The sequence below is a fragment of the Vigna radiata genome, chromosome 3 (genome assembly GCF_000741045.1).
Source record: "Vigna radiata var. radiata cultivar VC1973A chromosome 3, Vradiata_ver6, whole genome shotgun sequence".
Lineage (NCBI taxonomy): Eukaryota > Viridiplantae > Streptophyta > Magnoliopsida > Fabales > Fabaceae > Vigna > Vigna radiata.
Window position 1 is genome coordinate 2,540,485 of NC_028353.1, and position 14,335 is coordinate 2,554,819.

At 28.2% G+C, this 14,335-nt stretch overlaps 1 protein-coding gene across 1 annotated transcript; it reads right to left on the reverse strand.

Moving 5' to 3' along the window:
* Window positions 1-10,182: 10,182 nt before the first annotated feature.
* On the reverse strand, window positions 10,183-11,533 carry LOC106757318 (protein POLYCHOME). Its single transcript, XM_014639959.2, has 2 exons — window positions 11,051-11,533; window positions 10,183-10,966 (listed from the first exon to the last, which is right to left on the reverse strand). Exons 1-2 carry the CDS (start codon window positions 11,312-11,314, stop codon window positions 10,589-10,591), a joined length of 642 nt encoding a protein of 213 aa, XP_014495445.1. The 5' UTR covers window positions 11,315-11,533; the 3' UTR covers window positions 10,183-10,588.
* Between the last annotated feature and the right edge of the window lie 2,802 nt (window positions 11,534-14,335).

The window sequence follows — 14,335 nt, forward strand, 5'->3', positions numbered from 1 at the left end:
ATTTCTTGTTAAAGAGTTTTCATTCTCACATATGATCTTAGAACTTAAGACATGTCATGTAATTAAAAAACTTTAAACTTATCATAAAAAGAAAAATCATACTACCCAAATATTCAAAAGGAAGAACAATACTTTAAACTTACTAACAAAAATTTATCTATTTAGAGTATATTCTATAACAACTCATTAAATAACATAAACCACTATTATGGAATATCACGTAATCAATAAAACTAGAACAAATACTAAGTCTGTATATAAGAAATATATATAAAGTATTCATTCAGTTATCTCAAAATAAATGTAATCCAAAATTTATATACATAACTCGATTTAGAATTATATACAAAAATTTTTAAAAAAAAAAATAACTACAACAAAACAGTGTTACTAACTATTGAAAGCATAACTAACAATCAATACCCTCTCTATTTAGGGCTTGCTCAACGGTTAGATCACCTTCCTCTGGTCACACTCATCACGTGATCATTCATAAACATACAACATACAATAATACAACAAAAGGATAAGCTAATACTTTAAAAATATTTTAGAATCAATTTCCAAATCAAAAAAAAAAAATCTCAACATACAAATGATTTACTAGATTCGATCAACCTAGATATGTGTATTGATGTCAAACTATGTCAACTTTTTTGCACTTGTAATGGTGAAACAACTACCCCCCCCCCCCCCTTCTCGCTACCATAGAAGGCTAATCATTTTACTACGTATGGACAAAGAACATCAAACCATAGATTAGGACCTCATGTTACTTCTCACCAGATAATCCCCTTCTTTATCTGAGATAAAGTGATTATTGAAGTGTAATGATAACTTCCAAGCCCGAGTCCCTACATCAATACATCATTCTACTTGAAATAATCATCAAGAATTTCACCCTAGAAACTCTTTCTAAACCATAATTGGAAACATACATAACTTCATACATAAACCTCATAAAATTTCCATTGATATTACTAAATAATCCTTACATTATCATTACATTTCCATCCATAAGAAACAGAAAGAATAAAATAAAAGAAACCAACCTGCATATAGGACGTCCCAACAAAAATTAAATTTTAAGTTTTTTTTTAAAGATAATAGATAACCACATCAGATAATCGATTATTCCAGAGAAAAATCATGCAAAGATAATCTTTGGATTACAATAATCGATTATCATATGTGATAATTGATTATTCCAGAGAGCTTTGAAAAAAAGATGACCTTTTGCCTGGAATAATGGATTATCAAGTGAAATAATCAATTATTCTTGTCAACTTTTTTTATAATAACCTGATTTTTTCTGGTTTTGGTGCGCCCTAGATCTATTTAAATGACCAATCTGGGATCTTCAACACTAAGATTGATACAAAAACATGTTTATATATGAAAATAAAGTACCACATTGCTCATTTGGTTAGAAACTAGATGCACCAAACCAATTCACAACTCAAAAGCACCTAAAATCAATTCTACACATTCTAAACTAAAAATTTGCAAACTAAATATCTAAACAAGTCACAATGGAGCCAATAACAGACCCTAAACCCTCATTTTTACCATAGACCCTATACTTTATATTTTCTATAGTTTGAAATCCAAAATGAACCAAAAACATGACGTAACTCAGCATATCAATCCAATTACCAATTCCTCCTCAGATTTCTGCTTAACTCAACATCTAAACAAGTTTAATGTAATCATAAAAAAAACTTAAACCTCAGTTTTTCATATTCGACCATTATTTCAAAATTTCACTTACCAAAACCTCTATTTTTACACAAAAACCACCTCAAATTCTATATATTTTGTAACTGCAAAACAAAATCATTTCTCCCACCGAATAATACTCCAAAACAACATCCTCACATAATCAAAATGAATACAATCAACTACAAGTTTGTCATACCAACATTCATCAAAACAACCAAATATCAACAAGCATGTTATCACCACACAATTACAACATGTTCATCATTAGATCATCTAATAACCAAGACCAATACATATCATAAATGACTCATCAAATTAAACATAAATTTCATTACACACCAACAATGAACATGAACTCAGAATTTCTAGACCAAATTTAAAGACAAAGTTAGCTTCCCTCACTTGCTTAGAAAGGTACTACAGCTCTATCAAGCACACTACTCCTACCTTAGGGAACTGTAAAAATGCCTATGAACCATAGAATCAAGGTCAGAGAATGACGGCATACGCCTTAGCCATGGCCAAACACACTTAAGAAGAGTTGGATTCATCTATGGAAGGTGGTTTTGTGCTCTTATCATCATGAGCCATTAGTATGTTCTTAATAAATTAAGTGTATTTTTAGACCTTGTATTAAGGGTCAAGTAGCATATGATATCTTTCTTTTAGGCCTTGTATATTGGGTCAAGTATTGTATGGTTTGTAATCTTAGCTTAATAGAGGGTGTCTTACCGTGGGCATGATGGTCACATGCCAAGCTCTTAGTGAAGAGTTTTTCTTAAAAAAGACGTGGTCACATGTCATTTCCTAAGTGGAGAAACTCCTGATAAAGTGGATTGCCACATGTCACTCTAAGAGTGGAGAAACTTTGCAAAAGTGGATTGTCATATGGTACTCTAAGACTGGAGGAACTTTGCAAAAGTGGATTGCCACATGGTACTTTAAAAGTGGAAAAAATTTTACAAAAGTGGATTGTCACATGGCATTCTAAGAGTGGAGAAACTTTGTAAAAGTGGATTCCCACATGTCACTTTAAGAGTGGATAGTTTTTAGGGTTTCTTGTCTACTTTGGAGACACCTTTCTCTATAAATAGAGGAGTCTCCCACCTTGTAAAATCACTTTATGAATTTGAATATTATTATGCCAAAATGTGTGCAAACATATCTTGTCTCAAGTCAAGGCTAGAACATGCCATGAGGTCCCTTTAGCCACCCTTCTCTAGAGTTGGTCCAACCTCTCCAGAGATTCATCAAACACATTCATCCCACCATAAATACTCACCAAAATTGTCAACACCACCCCCAAAAATCATGAGCTCACCATCATATCCATAACTTCCACACCAATTCCACTTTCATAGCTTCATCTTCGTGCTTTGGCCCAACCTAACTCGAGGAGGACGCTATCAGAGAAGGTCCTTCGGACCACTGATCGATAAAGAACTAGGAAGAGCAATCGAACAATACATGCGTCATCCTATTTGCATGTGTCAAACAGAAAATCAAAGGAAAAGGAATAGAGTCTAACTTATTCTATGGAAAAAATTGATCGAATGATGATGTTGTAGACCTCATTGTAGTAATCATCTAAGCACTTCCTAATCGTCAAATAGATGTCTCAAGAGTAAAAAATCTTAAACAAAAGAGAGAACAAACTCAAAAAATAAGTTCTAAAAAGATAACAAATGTTTTAGATAATAAGAAATACTTATCAAATTTTATTCATATTATTAAATTATTTTAACATTAAAATACATCATCTATCATTTTAAAATATCTATTAGCTATAATACTTTATTTTCAAGATTATTATATATTCTCTCATTATAATTTTTCTTTTTCAAATAATTCACCATTCATATAAGAAATTATTTTACATTTCCAAATTCTAAGTGAAAGCTTGTCTAACTAAAAAAGATAATAAACTCTTCAACCAATGTATAGTACAGTTAGATTAAATTATAATTGAAAAATAAGATAAAAGAAAAGAAAATTGACAAAAGAGAGAAGACAAATTCTAGAATCAAAAAGAAAAAGGATATACATGCAAGTAAGTAAATTAAAATAAAATTGTCTTACAAATGAAAAAGAAAAAAAAAATGTATAGACATAAAACAATAAAAAATGTAAATAGTAACTACCAATTCAAAAACGTGAATAAGATGCAATAAAATTTTTCTTTCCAAAAAAGAATCAAATGGTAGAAACAAATAATATTCATACGTTTGAATTCACCTGTATTTTTGCCCCTTTTTCAATATCAACAAATAAATAATTGACTTTTTTTTATTTTACCTGACGAATATAGCGCCGCCAATAGGAAAACTTCAAAGCTGATATTAGCTAGTGGTCTTTTAACGTTTTCTTTTTTGTTCTCATAGGTTCCATTTTAGTGTTAATATTACTATAATATATCAAAATAGATAATTAACCCTCTTCTCAAGAAATATTTTAGGGTGTGAAAATATTTATTTATATGTATAAAATCTTTTAAGATATTAAATTGTAAAATATATTTAAGTTTTAAAAAATATTATATATTAATTTATATATAAAAAACAAAATTGGGAAGCCAAACTCCATATGTAATTAACGTTAAACCGTGTTAATAAATATTATTAACAAGTATATTTTTCTTTTGAAATTTTAACATTTTTCACATTGTAAATCCTTTTAATCATATTCTTTGTGGTAGTGTTTTATTTTTGCACTCAGTACCAGCATGATAATCAAGTAAAATACGTATTTTTGCACTCAGTCAGTACCAGCACTCAGTAACAGCATTATAAAATATGCACTCAGTACCAAATCAAGAAGCGACTGAACATTTCCTTTAAAAAATCATATAAAATTAAAATCTTATTATTCATGTAAAAGAATAGAGTATTAAAAATTAAATTAATTATTTTAATTAATTTTAAATGTGTAATTAAATTAAGTAATATATTTATTATTTTATATATAAAAAAAAAGCAAACACATTTATTTTTAACTTTTCATAAATTATCAACCGTTAATTGTATTTTTAAATATTTTTCTTTAATATTTTAGCGTGTTATATATATATATATATATATATATATATATATATATATATATATATATATATATATATATATATATATATATATATATATATATATATATATATATATATATATATATATATATATATATATATACGTGTACGCCTGTTTTTCAGTTGGTACGTTTTAACAATGTGTACGGAATTATAATAGACAACAATACTCTCAATTATCATGGATTCTAAGTTTCAAGGTTAAGGATATTTAAATAAATTTCATTCTCAAAACTAAAAAAAAAAAAAAAAACCCCCAAACCCTTACTCACCTCTGTCATTCCTCTCAAGCCTTTCTCTTTCATCTCTCTCACTCCAACATTTTATTTGTCATCTCTCTCAGTCCAACATTTTCTCTGTCATCCATACTGTTGTCCCAATTGAAAAAAATAATCAGAAACCCTTTGTCATCACAGACATCTTCTCTCTCATCTCAACATTTTCTCTGTCATCACTCCAACATTTTTTCTCTCAATCTCAACCCAATTGAAGATGGTGGTGGTAATTTGAATTAGAGATATTTTTTAAAAATTGAAAAAGTTTACTCTTTTATAATCATTTTATATTTATTAATGTGTGTAAAATGAATATAAACTTTTTCACTTTATGATACTCTTTCCAAATCTCAAAGTTAAAAAATGATTTTACTGTTTTTTATCTTGCACAGTGGTTAAAGTTTATTCTAAATGTATGTAGAAGTTGATTCAGTGATAAGAAAGTGACATAAGGAAATTAAAGAAATAGGTATAGAAGAGCTCCCTAGGAGTACAATTCTTTCAATTATATGTTGTAATCTTACATCATGTATCGCATACCAATAGAGAAAGGAAAAAGAAACACTTTGTGTAAAAGGAAAAGGACAATAGAGGGAAATATCTTGTTCTTTAAAAATATAATGAAATGTTTATATGTGTAAATAATGTATGAAAATTTAATTGATTTATGAAGGTTTTATTTACATGATTTAATTTAAAAATGAAATTTAATAATAATAAGAAGGGAAAATATATAACACATCCTCCAAATGAACGAACAGAGCAAGAGCAACAAATTACGATGTCACGGGTTGTTGTGTGTGGGTGAGGGAGAGTATGGAGACGAGAGAGAAACAAATTGGATAAGTGAGGAAGGTGGATTAGGGTTAGGCAAGGGTTTCTGATTTTCTTTTTTTTCAATTGGGGCAACAATAAGGATGACATACAAAATGTTGGAGTAAGAGAGATGAAAGAGAAAGTTTTGAGAGGAATGAAGGAGGTGAGTAAGGGTTTGGGAGTTTTTTTTTTTTTAGTTTTGAGAATGAAAATTATTTAAATAACCTTGACCTTAAAACTTAGAATTCATGATAAATGAGGGCATTTTTGTCTACTATAATCCGGTACATATTGTTAAAACGTACCAACTGAAAAACAGGGGTACGCATGTTAACAAACCCCTATATATATNAGCCTATATCACCCACAAAAATAATGAAAGTTCAAACTTGTTTTATTTATTTATGTTTACATAGTTAATGATTATATAAGTTTCTCCTTTCACAATATCATCGACCTTTTTAGTATTTAGTAACTACTTTTTTTTAATTAAATACTTAATAACTTTAAAAAAAAAAAAAAAAAACTAGTTTAAGTTTAAGTTATTTTATTTTGTAATTTTACTATCAACACAGCTTTTGATTTAAATTCTTATAACTTTATTTAACAAAAAACTAGTTTAAGTTTTAGATATTTTCTCTGTAATTTTACTATCATGTTAAGAATATATATATATATATATATATATATATATATATATATATATATATATATATATATATATATGTTTGTTAACATGCGTGTCCTATTTTTTCAGTTGGTACATTTTCGTAATGTGTACCGATTTTTAGTAGACAAAATACTTTCATATATATTATAGATTCTAAATTTTAATGTCAAGAGTAATAATTTTTATTTTCAAAACTAAAAAAGAAAACAAGAAACACTTCATCCCTTATTCACCTCTCTTATTCCTCTAAACCTTCTCTCTTTCATCTTTCTCATTCCAACATTTTCTATGTCATCCCTATAACTCCAACTGAAAAAAAAAATCAAAACCACTTGTCTAACTCTACTTCACCTTCTTCACTTATCCAATTTATTTCTTTCTCATCTTCATACACTCTCTCACTCACACAATTCCAATTGAAGTGAAATCTTTAAGATAAATCAATGCAATTAGGAGGATTGGATGAAAGAACATCAATTCAAATCCTGAATTTTCGAATAGTGAGAGAAATAAAAAATTCTCACTATTTCTTAAATTCATGGATAGGTTAGGAGACAATGTCATAAAAAAATACTTAAAAAAAAAACAAATACTGGTAATTTGAAACGAAATATAGTTTCAGTATTTTTTTGTACTAATTTTTTTACTGGATTCAATTAAATTGGAACAAAATTTTTTACCATTTTTGTACCAGATACAATTCTTGAATTTTTATTTAATATTATTGAAATTATCTTGGTTAATTTAACCTTGGAAAAATTAGTTCTTTATGTTATCAGCATCAACCAATGATACGATGTTTTAAAGAGCAGGATACATGTTAACATGATGAAGTTTCACGCCATCACTTAGATGTGGAAGAGGGAGAAAGAGAAAACCATGATTCTGTTTATTCTGCTTTGATTTTTTTTTCTATTTATTTATTTGATTCCTCCTTAATTTAAATATTCATGATCGATCCTTTCTATCAAAGATAATTTTTTTAATTAACAAATTGTCTGACCAAGATCCATTACATGTGAAATGACACCATTGAACAAGTAAGCAACTCACATGAATTCTTAAAGAAAACATTTCAGTGTTCTGTCACATATGTGCTTTTCCTCTTCCACTATTGCAAATATTCATTACTGTTTGTACTATTCGAATAATACATACTGTTTTTGTTTATGGAAAAACATTTTTAATTGGGTGCGTGCTTAATCGAATGGTGTTGTGTGTTTTTGTTAAAGATTTAATATATGGTTTTTCTCAACCTCCACTTTTTTTTTGTTAAAGATCAATTTTAGGTAGATAAAAAATAAAAAATTATAAACATATAGAATTTAAACATTCACTTTTTTTTATTATTATTAATTGTATACTATAAAACTACATTATTTCTGATTATTTTTATATAATTTCGAAGTTGAAATTTATCATTTTCAAATATATTATATCATTTACTTGATAAATCAAGATAATTGATTACTTTATTGAGCAAGTTAAGTATTTTTTTTTTTATGTATTACGGTTTAAGTTTTTTCTTTTCCTCTTTCAATGTATGATAAATGATAAATGTTGGTAATGAAAAGATTTAAGGTAGAATGATAAATGTTGATAGTCCATGTTGCATCTTTAAAGAGACTTAACTACATGTTATTTAATAGCATATTGTTTAGATATTTGTATTTTTTTTAAGGTGAATGGAATATAAGTTATGTGATTATGAAATTTTATATATATTTAGTGGAAGTTTGAAACATGATTTTTTTTTAAATAAGAAGTTGAGATAATCATATTTAGGGGTTGGATTTCATTGTTTGAAATACAATCCCTAAATATTTAACAGGAAGACATACTACTCAAATTATGACTATAGTTGTTGAAATATCAATGAAATTGTATTTAATATTTTGATCCGTTAGATTATATAAATAAATATCGTAGCTCAAACATTAGGATGACATTCAAACAATGAGTGCATGTTTGAGTGAGGAATAACTCAATTAACTCTCTCACTTCTCAAGTTAGTCAATTAAGAAACCAAAAACCACTTAATAAAAAAAAAAATCAATCAATTATCTTTTTTCTACAACTGATTATACTGAAGTGATGTAAAACTACTAAAATGAGAATATTTACATTTTCGTAAAGATGCAAAATCACATAAACGAGAAAAAATTACTTAAACTATGTGTAATGGTGGAAAGTAATAAATATATTGAATTGTAGAAATTATCAGGTTATATCTATTTGTGATATGATACTATTGTATTATTAAATGTGATAAGATACATGTCTTTATATAATATACATTATAAAAATAACTATAACCTCATGATTTTACACATTGTAACCTTAGAAATAATCAAATATTAATATTTAATAAAAAAATTACAACTAATTCATTAAAAACTAATAGAGATTCCAATATTTTTTAATTTATTATATTTGATAATAAAACAAAGGGTTAAATATGTTTTTAATCTTTATGTTTTGGGCCAATTTTAGTTTTAGTTCATGTTTCAAATTAAAGTACAATTTAATCTTTTAATTTTAGAAAACTCTGATTTTAGTTCTTTTTATCAAATTTTTTTAATTTTATGACTAAAAAGTTATACCTTATTTAAAAGAAGAACTAAAACTAAAATTGTCCCAAAATATAGAAACTAAAAACATATTTAATCTTAAAACAAATAATCTATGAAATAAAAAATCATAATCCAAAAATATTTTGTAAAACAATGTTGCGAGAAGTATGATGTTTTTATATTATTATTATTATTATTATTATACATAAGAATTAATTTTTTTTCTCAGATTATAAGGCACTAAATAATTAATTTAAGTTTAGGAAAAACAAGAAACTTCCTTCAAACTTAAAAAAAACAAAACAAAAACAGAAAAAAAAAAACTTACAACGTACTTAAACATTGATGTATTAAAAATATACAGTGGGTTATTATTCGTCTCTGCAATCATTTGGATTAAGCAACATCATTTTAATCTTAAAACATTAAATTTCTCAACAAAATTTAAGATACATTTTCGTCAAAAAAAAAAAATAGAGAGAAGAAACTGACCAATCATTAATTAATTACGTTCACGTGTTCTATTATCAACACGGTTTTGAAAACAGTTATACTAAAGACAGTTCAGAAAAGGATAAAATTTCAGGGTCCTTAAAACGAGAACCAAATGCGGTTCTCGCCGTTGCTTCACCGCCATGTAAACCTTCCATTGCTTTCGATTCCATAAACTTAACTTTTTATCTTCAATCGACCATTAAGTTTCTGTAATTTCATTTTGAATTCAATCACAAACAAAATTTACCTCAAATTTTAACTGATTTAAAACTCAAATTATATTTTACACTAGCTTAATTATAAAGTCCAAATACATTAAAAAAAACTACTAGAATACTGTTAAAAACAAAACATTTTTGTTATTTTCCCCCCTCTTTACTCAATTTCATCCGTTACCTAATAACGGATCAGTTAGACGTTATACTCGAAACTCATGTTGCAAATATTTTAAATTTAACAAAGCCATTTGCGAAAATGGCGAAACAGATTTCAGTTTCTGAATCGAGCAAAATGGGTAAACTTGATGGAAGAAAATTGATGGCAAAGGGAAGAAATCGAAGCCAAAAAAGAATCAATAGACTTCCTGAACAGTTTAACCAATGGTACAATGGTGAAACTTCCAAATCAGAAGATATGGGAAATATGTACAGAGACTGGGACTTACAACTACACCTACAACACCGACCCAATACCATCAAAGAATGATGGAAAGAACAAGGGGGCATGCTATTTATCAACACTGCTAAAAACAACTTCTAATTTCTAACCAAGAAGTTAGATCAAAACTATAAAGAATATCCTTCTTGCACCTTCGAGAAGAAGATCCAATCTGAGCAAACAGAAACCACTGTTGCGCCAACCAACCCAATGTAGTAAAATGACTCTAATACCCTTGTTCAGCCTCTGTATAATCCAAATCCTGTCACAATCGGAATCAAAACTGCATAAAATTGAAAATTCACCTCATGGACATCAAAGTGCGCACCCTTTTTTCCCTCTCTGCTTTCTTCGCACTGGGAGTTCGTTTCAGCTTCTTCAATTCTTCAAGCACGGCCTCCTGAACTTGGTCAATGTTGTTCAAAAGCTTCTTCTGCGGTGTAAGGGTTTCCGATTCCCCTTCGGGTAATTCAGAAATGTCCAGGTAGATCTTGGGCACTTTGCAGCCCAGAGGTGTTCGAAGCTTAACTCCGACAGACTTCGGAGATTTCGAGGAAGAGGCAGCGGAGGCAGAAGCAGTCTCCGAAGGTTCTAGAACTACTTGGTCAGCCGTAGAAACAATGCTTTCAGTTCGCTGGCCTTCGACTTCCCCTAACCTAGCTCTCCTTCTCTCTATAGCCTAAACAACAATGCATAAATAAAACATTTAGCAAAAAGATTCAAACAAAGAACCGAAACCGACGGTGATTTAATTTACACTTACCCTAGCGACGGCAGTGATGTCACGCAGTGGTGTTCGGGGGTACCAAGCGGGTAGCAGAGAACGTGAAGAAACGCGCCCCCTTGCGCGTCGCGCGGATGGAGGAGTGTTCTCGGAGCCGAGAAAAGCACGGGCGCGTCCCCGGGGCAGAGTTCTTGGAGGAGTTCGGTGCGGCGGCGGGTCGTTGTAGATGAAGAATGCGCGGTTGCGAGCGAAGGCGGCAGCGAGGTCGACGGAGGTTAAACGACGGTCACGTGATTGGGGCATGGCTGAAGGGAGACGGAGGGAGAGAGTGGTGCCGTGGTGGTGTTGGGAGGAGGAGGTAGGGTTGGGCGAGAGGAAATAAGAAGAGAAGAACAAGGGTTTGGGAGAAGACCGAATTGGCAAATTTTGAAATTGAAAAAAGGCGCACTTATATCTCCCCAAAACTCTGAATCTCAATCAAATTCAATTCCTGGATTCTATCTATCTCCTCTCTCCCAAAAAAATGAAACGGCTCATTTTGAATTTCAAATCCCGCTATGCGCGGGACCAACATAGATTCAATTTCACTTCCAATATTCGTTATTTCAAATCTTGGGCTTTTTTATTGGGCCTTAAGCGTTTTCGCCCTTTCAATTATTAAGATTAAAACATTATATACTTATGAAATAAACCATCTATCTATTCTAATGAAAATAAATAAATTCAAACATAGTTCATTTAAACTATATTGTATTTTTACACTGATCGAGTCGTTGTTTTACGAGTAATTAATAAAACTATTTGCTAACGACTAATATTATCTTAATATCAATAAAATAATGTACTATCATTGTTCTACATAAATATTAGCTACACATCTTTTCAATAAATGACTTTATTTTATTTGATGTGTTTTTGCAGCTTTGAGTATGGAATAAATCATGATTTTTTGAAAATGTGTACTACGATCATAAGTATATTTAAAATAATATTTATTTTCGATGAATAACTATCCAATATCATATTGCAACAAAGAATATAATCATAACTGTTTTACAAATATTTTTAAATTATTATATTAATTAATTAATATTTAATTAGACTTTTATATTTGGGATTTTTTTTTCACTCTATAATAATAAAACATCCCTTAACAAAACCTATTAACGAGATGATTAATCAAACAATTTATTTACCAATTAATTACTGTTTGAAGTGGTGAATTATATTGATTACGAAAAAAATTCCTATAAACTTTTTGAATCAAGAATGAAAATTTTCAAATATACCAATGTTACTGGCAGGATTCAATAAAAGCACGCAATTAAATTTCACTTGCTTGATTTGTAACTTTGAGAGGAATGATTATGTTTTTAATAAGCCACTCTTTAGTTCTTTATTAAATTCCCTATTATGTTAATTTACAATTCTTAATGTTTAATTCATTCATGATGATTACGAACTATCTTTTTACCTTTAAAACAATTCAAGTAATTGAAGTTTTTATATTCAGAATAGTGTTAGGTTTATTTCCTATTTTCTTGGATGAATATCAGGGGTGATGAGTTGGATCTTGTCACAGCAAATTTGGTCTTAGTAAGGTAATATCTATTACAAAAACTAAAATCCCAAACATATTATAAACATCTTTAAATAATTGTATTAATTAGTTAATCTTTACTTAGATGTTATATATTTGGGATTTCTTATGATAAAGTCCTTTAGCAATAGTAGTAATTAGGTGAATGATTATTCAATTTCATTAATTATGCACATAGAAACAAATTCCTCTCAAGAATGTAAATTTAACCTATAAATATCATCATATTAACATTATACATCAGGCTAATAAACTTTCCATATAATATTTCATATTATCGCATTGTTTTTTCGTAAAATTAATATAATCCAATTTCTTATATTAATGTAATTCAATTAAATAAAAATATAGTTCTATATTTTGTTTTTGGAAAAATAGTAAGTGAATAACATCTAGAGATTAAGTTGCAGATAATTTTTTTTATCAGTAATATGATAAAAATTAAAGTCAAGTCTTTTTATCTGAACCTAACCCTCATTTCATTAAAATAATAATTCCAGGTACATGATACGTAATTTACGTATGCATCCAAAATCTATATTAAAATAAAAATCGAAAGCAAGCATAAAATAAATAGCCGCCAAAACGGAATGGAATCAATTCATGTGTGATAAGCAATTTTTTTATCAACTAACATGTGATATTTACATAATAGTTGTAGTTGCTATGAAGTTAGTTTATTTGCAAATTAGGCTTATGAAAGAAGTTTTTTATGGAAAATTTAAACTCATTTAAGCATATTATTTACGATTACTAGCTACTATTAAATGATATATCCCCATTTGAAAAAGAAAAAAACATTTGTATTCTTTCAAAGGTTTAAATTGACTATATTATTAATTTGATCTGTCAATTTATTTAATTAGATCATTTTGGTCTTTCAACTATTAAATTTTTCGATCTCATCTTTTAATTTTTAAAACTAATGCAATGTTGCCTTTTCAATCAATAATGCTTAAATTTTCCAGCGAATGGGTCCTATATGATGACTAGAAGTAATTTTTCATATTGTCGAGAAAACAATAAGTCAACGTCGTTTTATCGCAACTGGATGAAATGATTTCCATTACATCAATTTTAAAATGTCAGAATCCAAAATCAACCATTTAATAACTGAGAAACCAATAATAATCTAAATTATTTAATTTCAAATTTTAAAAAATGATCATATGAATGAAAGGAATAACCAAAATACGTGTATATATATTGTATAAAAGGATTCTGATTTAAACCTGCTTTAAAATATTATCATTTTATCAAATCCTTTCTAAAATATAACAATGAAGTGTGTTTTTAGGTAGCCAAATTATTTATTACCAATCTTCACTGTCTTGAATACCGAACACCTTAAACTAGTTTAGTATATATGCAAATAATATATATAGTATAGTTTTTTTGAATAAAAATAACACAGTTAATGAAAATAACATGATGAGGTCAACAAGAAGTCAAAGCTTCCTTACAATTGTCCTCAATACATAATTTTAAGATTACTTAAGATATAATTAATGATACTTTATTTTTCTGATAAAAGAAATCTTATGATTTTTAAACGTCAACTGGACTAATTTTTATTAAATTTTGAATAAATGGTTCTTTATAGTTTAAATTTGTTTGGACTTTCTCTTGCATTTATTTTTTTGTTTTTTTTAATGATAAAAGTATTGATTTAAGAAGAATTGGGAATTTTTTTCGGACACAGTAGATTAGTAGTTGAGTTTAAG

What these genes read in the sequence shown, in the direction of transcription:
- LOC106757318 (XM_014639959.2), bottom strand. Translation starts at nt 11,314, where the DNA reads ATGCCCCAATCACGTGACCGTCGTTTAACCTCCGTCGACCTCGCTGCC. An exon ending in ACATCACTGCCGTCGCTAGG is followed by an intron (nt 10,967 to 11,050) that starts GTAAGTGTAAAT and finishes ATTGTTGTTTAG; the next exon opens with GCTATAGAGAGAAGGAGAGC.